We start from the raw sequence: 5,766 nt of genomic DNA on the forward strand, positions 1-5,766 counted from the left end.
CAGACTTCGTCACACATACTTTGCTCATGCTGTCCCTGGAGAAGGATATCATGCGTGGGAATATACAGGGTCAGCAAAAAAGGGGAAGCCCCTCAATGAGATGGATTGCCACAGTGGCTGTGACGATGGGCTCAAGTATGGCAAGCATTCATTGTGAGGATGGCACAGACCAGACAGTGGTTCTGTTGGACAGACGGTCACTATGAGTCAGAGCTGCCTCCACAGCACCTACCACCACATATGACTCTTGCGTACACATACGATTTTCCCGAATACTTGTTATACGCATGATTCTTACGTATATCTACTTACCTATATGTAAGAACCACCTGGGGATCTTGTTAACACGCGGTTCTGACTCAGTACATCTGGGGTGGAAGTGCACGTTCTCAGCAGGGAGTCAAACCAGAATGAAAAGGTCTGAAGCCCTGTTAAGTACTCTGCCCGTTGCAGTTATTAAGCAGGCTAAAACAGTCTGTGAATAAGTGAGTGCAGTTGAATTAATACAACTCAATTTACTAAATCAGGCAGCTGGCCAGATTCGACCTGTGAGCCACTGCTTACTAACCTCTAGTCTGTAGGATACTAATTCTTTGGTAATTGCTGAGACATGCTGTTGTTTCCTAGTACATGAAATTTTTTAACATTCCATGCATGCTTAAAAACCACGTATCATTTATCCCAGGCCTGGCCCATGTAAACGTTTAATCTTGACAGTGACAAGAGATCGGGCTTTTGGAATCAGACAGACATAGGTTGCCCGCTACCCATTTACCCTTGGGTGACTTGAGGCAAATTACTTCACCTCTCTAATCCTGATTCCTCATCTATAAAGTGGATAAAATAACAGTACCAATCCCATGGAGTTGACATGATTCAATGAGATATGGATTACGTAAAGCACCTAGCACAATGAGAGGCAGGCTTCAATCAGTATTAATAGTATTAGAGTCAATCATGATGTCATTGACCCACTTACTTTACCAGGTATCATTACACCCATTTTTACAAAGAAACTAAGGCCCAGAGATGTGTGGATTAACTTGTCTATAGTCTCAGCACCAGTATCAAAGGATCCATTCTCACCCTGCAGTATTGCCCATACCCGGGCTCTGATTAATCCACGTACATTAACACGTGAGGAATTTACCATTCCTAGGCGAGGCTGCATTTTAAGAGACACCCAAAGAAAAGGGTTGCGAAACGCACAGCTTAGTCCCTTAGGCGGAAAGAGATGATTCGGTAAACTCAAACTGGCTTAGATAGCAGGGGAGGCTTATGGAGGCAAGCAACCAGGCACCGGACTGTGAAAGCGGGGTGCTGAGGCTTCCAACGCGGACAAATTCTTTTCTGGGGTTGATCCTCTAAGACAGTGGCGTCACCCAGCGGCGCCCCCAGGCGCTACTCCTCGGCCTCCACGACCTTGCTGCAGAAAGCGCCACAGCGGCGCAACCCTTCGCGGCTCTCCACGAGCCTAAAGCGCCTGGCGCCTAAATATACCACCCGAGTTGCACCGCCGGAATATGCCTTCGGCTTTTTACAAAACGGGAGTAGTCATCACTTTGAACCACATAAATCACAGCCCTGGCCTGCTGCTGATTCAGCGGGTGACTCGCCGCTGACAGTGGCAACGAATTCTGCCCTTTTCCAAGACCATAATTTGTTTTCTTTTTTCTGCCTCCACTCGGCGCTGATCGTAAGGAAAAGACCCCCTCAAGTAGTTGGGAGCTGGAAAAACAGCCCGAGCAGCCCATTTCTCGCAGTCCAAAAATCACAGGGGTTTTCTCCGCCCCGCAGCTGACGGAAAACTCGTGACTGTTGTTCAGCTCCGACGTGAGCACTGGGCGGGCTCAGAGAAGCCGGAGGCGGAGCTGCGAGTCCGGCTCCAGAGGAAGCCCCCGACGGGCAGCGCCTGCGCAGTCTCTCACCACGGGACCTCCTTCCCGCCGCGGAGACTAGGAAGCGGGACGCCAAATCTGTCCCCGCGCAGCCGCCGCCGCCCGCCGCCGAGCGGGGCGGCCGCCCTCCCCCAGGCGCGCCTGCGCACGTTCCCACGCACGCTCCGGGCGTACGGCGGCGGCCAGGGGTCGCGAGCCGGTGGAGGACCCGCGCGCGGAGGAGCCCGGAGAAGCAGCTCTTCTTCCTCCCTCCCCTACTCCCCTCCCCGCTCCCTTCCCCCCTCCCCAAGAATGTTCCGCTACGAGGTGAGCTCTTGCGACCGGAAGTGACCCCTCCCTCCCTCACGCGCCCCTCTTCCTCTTGCGCCCCCTGTGCGTGTGTCCCGCGCTCCTCTGGGGAGGGGGCGGGCGGCGGGAGCTTCGGGACAGCGGAGCACCAAGGCTGGGGTCACCGGTGTAACCCAAGGGCTGTGAGCTGACCTCGGGGGGGGTTCGGGACTGCCCTATCGATTACGCCCGGGAGAGCTGGCCTTTGGTTGGCGGTGGGGAGGGCCCGTTAACCGCCGTGGCCAGATCCGTCCTCCTCTGTCCCGGGACGAGCCCAGGAGAGGAGCGCTCTGCACGGATCTGGTGGCCCTTCTTGAGGAGGTGGAGTCACCTGGGGATACCCTGAAACGCGTTTCCCGCCCTGGATGTTGCACCCGCTCTGCCCCCATTACACACCCCCACCCATATAGACATACAGGCAGACATGTACAACCACCGGGTCAAAGGAGCCGTGACTTGCCCTTTGATTGGGGCCCAGAGTATTTTATTATCGAGGGCAGAGTTGGGAGGGGGGCGTGTCCAGCAGAAGTTTTCTGGATGAGTGGAGGGAGACCTGGGTTTAGTGATGGGTGCCAAGAATGGAGTAATAGTCGGAGCCCTGACCCTGTCACTTACCCACTTGTGTGACCTTGAGTGACTCCTAATGTCTGAGCAAAAGTTTCTGGATTTGTAGGATCTTAGGACTTGTCTTGATGATGCATAAGAGACTTTCCACTTCAAAAAAGCAGTGATTTGGTTAAATACATCTCTGATTTGGAGGGAATGCATCTGAAAGTTAGCTCTCAGGTGGAGGGAGTTGCACGCCTGCTTTATGTACCTTTGGGAGAACTTAAGGATGGGTAGACTGACCTTTGGCCTATAGTTTCTTTAGGGACAGCCTACTTAAGAGATAAGAAACCCTGGTGGCACAATGCTTAAGGCATTTATTTGACTGCTAACCAGAAAGCTGGTGGTTCAAACCCACCAGCTGCTCCGCTCCACGGAAGAAAGAGGTGACAATCTACTTCAGTAAAGATTTACTGCCTTCGAAACCCAATGGCAGTTGCTATAATGGCAGTGGGTTTGGTTTGGGACCTAACAGGTAGCCAGACAAAGTTTTCACCATCCTACATACTGAGTGATTGTGATAGTCCTATTCTGAGCCTTTGGGAATTGTGAACAGATAAGCTTCCTACTCGGTAGGGGTGGTGGGTGGTCCACGAAAAACTGATGTTATGTAAACATGAAAAGATATTGGGGTACAGTGGGTGGAACTTGCCCAAAGAAAATATGGAGAATAAATCAGTTGAAAAGTATGAAGGAGAAAAAGTTCAAAATAGAACCTTTTGCTGTGTGAGATCTAACATTTGTTCAGCAATCCACACTTACCACTTTTGATGCTCACAACTTTCTGAGGTAGGTGGTATTCTACCCGCATTACAGCTTAAGAGACTGAGGCTTAGAGCGTAACACAGAGCATGAAACATAGTACGTGCTCAGTTAGAAAGAATGCAACTTCTAAGTGGTAGAACCAGAACATGAAATCGTCTTCTTACAGCTTTTTCAGAATTCACTTACTGGTTGAAAATTTAGCTTTCTGTTTGACGCTAGTTTAGACCTATAGAAAGGAGAAGGGAGAAAGATGGAAAATGAAATGAAAGCTGAAAAAGGGAACAATACATAAAATTCAAGCAAAATAATGAAGCATTTATTTTTGTTCTGCTCCAACCAGTGATACAAAGGAAGTTGCAGGCCTAATTTCTTGGTTGAATAAGGAAATGATATTACTAGCTTCTTGATAAATTCAAGAAATGGAACAGTTAGGAAGAAAGGTTAAATGAAATAAGTGATAGGAAATAGCAAGTGAAAGAAAGGAAGGTACTGCAGTCTTCCGAGTCAGACAAATTGTAGAGTGGAAAAAAAGTCAATAAAGCTCTTTGGGAAAAAGAAGTGAACGTTTTTCAAATGAGAGTGAGTTTAATGAATGGCTAATCTCTTTTCTCCTGTTTTTTTTTTTTTTTTTTTTTCTTTTTTTAAGTCTTTGGAGGATTGTCCTCTAGATGAAGATGAAGATGCATTTCAGGGCCTAGGAGAGGAAGATGAGGAGATTGATCAATTCAATGATGATACATTTGGGTCAGGTGCAGTTGGTAAGTGGCATCTTTCTCATCTAATATCTTCTTGGTCTCTTAGTTTTCATAAGTGCGCTGTCTTCATAGGAGTAACCTCATTTACCACTTTGGCAAGATATTCTTCCATTCTTGTTCTTAGAATAGTTAAGTCTTCACAGAAATATACCCTGCTCTGGGCCTCTTTTAGCCTCACTTGTAAAACTGGGTATTCTCTGTTCTCTAAGCCCTGTCTCTTCTAGCTGTTTGACCTGTAGCTCAGGGCTGACAGTATAAGGAATTCAGATGGTTACAGAAGTAGGCATTTGGGAGAAGTTTGAAATTATCCCAGAAGAGAAGTGTTTTTATGTGTAGGGAAATACAGTATATTTTTATATATATGTATAATATAGTAAAGGGAATATACGGTAGACTAATAGAAAACTCAGGTTCTGAGGGGGTGTATGTAAGTTTCAAACTACTGATAGTATATTGCATGGCCCTTATGATATCTTCAAAAAATAAGAAGCTTTTTATTGCAAAGAATTCTGGTGATAAGACTCCATGAATTTTTTAAAAAAAAGTTTTGTGCACAAATGAAATTTTCCCACACCTTGGAATAAACATTCTAAGAGTGGGAAAAAGTCAAACAGCCAGACTAAACTTACAGACCACTGTGTAACATTTGCTGAGATGGGAAATTTAAGGAACAAACTTATATGACAAAGTTTTGAGAATTTGAGGTCCTAGAACAAGCGAACTAATACACTACACCTTAATTTGAACTTTCAGAGAAATCCATGGGTAAGAGCCAATGCAGATATTTTTGCTTCCACAGTTGATGTTGGAAAGTAGCAATAAGGGTATTTATGTTAAGATTTGTAAATGTGTGGCAATTAAAAAAATTTTAAAAAGTGTTTGAAAATGTGGCTATCTCTTTGTGATTGTAGCATTTCTGTTTATGCAACAAATATGTACATTTTAGTAATCAGAAGGCAATTTAGCAGGAGTGGGTGATCCCAAGGTGTTGAGTACCACCACAAATGAGAATTCTTGAAGCGTTACCATAGTTACTGATTTTGCAATGACCTAAACAGCTTAACATTATTAAAGCTTACACTGAATTGAATGAACTAGAAAAATGAGAAAGTGTATTATTGTCAATCAGGGTTTGCAAAATTCGTTAGGGAACTAAAATTTTGCCATTATCAGGAGCAGCAAGAAAAGTTTTTAAGGTAGAAGCTAGACCCATTACAGAAAGGAACCAAAGTCTTTTGGATTATAGCCGTAGTCAAGAGATGAGAGCATCCAAGAGGATGATGTGATCTCAGACACTGTTGTCTGTCTCCATGGAAATCACAGGAAAAGGGAAGTCAAATAGGATTACAAAGGATTGTAAATTGATACGGATTGTAAATTGGATTTGGAAGTTAGTTCAGTAATAACCTAGAGAA

General features: G+C 45.7%; 1 protein-coding gene across 1 annotated transcript in view; it reads left to right on the forward strand.

Annotated features, from left to right (window-relative positions):
* The first annotated feature begins 2,189 nt into the window (after positions 1-2,189).
* PATL1 (PAT1 homolog 1, processing body mRNA decay factor) overlaps positions 2,190-5,766 on the forward strand; it is a 36,750-nt gene continuing 33,173 nt past the window's right edge. The window contains exons 1-2 of the mRNA XM_007956435.2: positions 2,190-2,204; positions 4,243-4,354. Coding sequence (XP_007954626.1) covers positions 2,190-2,204; positions 4,243-4,354 — 127 coding nt within the window. The remainder of the gene's footprint in view (positions 2,205-4,242; positions 4,355-5,766) is intronic.

The sequence above is a fragment of the Orycteropus afer genome, unplaced genomic scaffold, assembly GCF_000298275.1.
Source record: "Orycteropus afer afer isolate SDZICR_OR568_19922 unplaced genomic scaffold, OryAfe1.0 scaffold00622, whole genome shotgun sequence".
NCBI classification, from domain to species: domain Eukaryota; kingdom Metazoa; phylum Chordata; class Mammalia; order Tubulidentata; family Orycteropodidae; genus Orycteropus; species Orycteropus afer.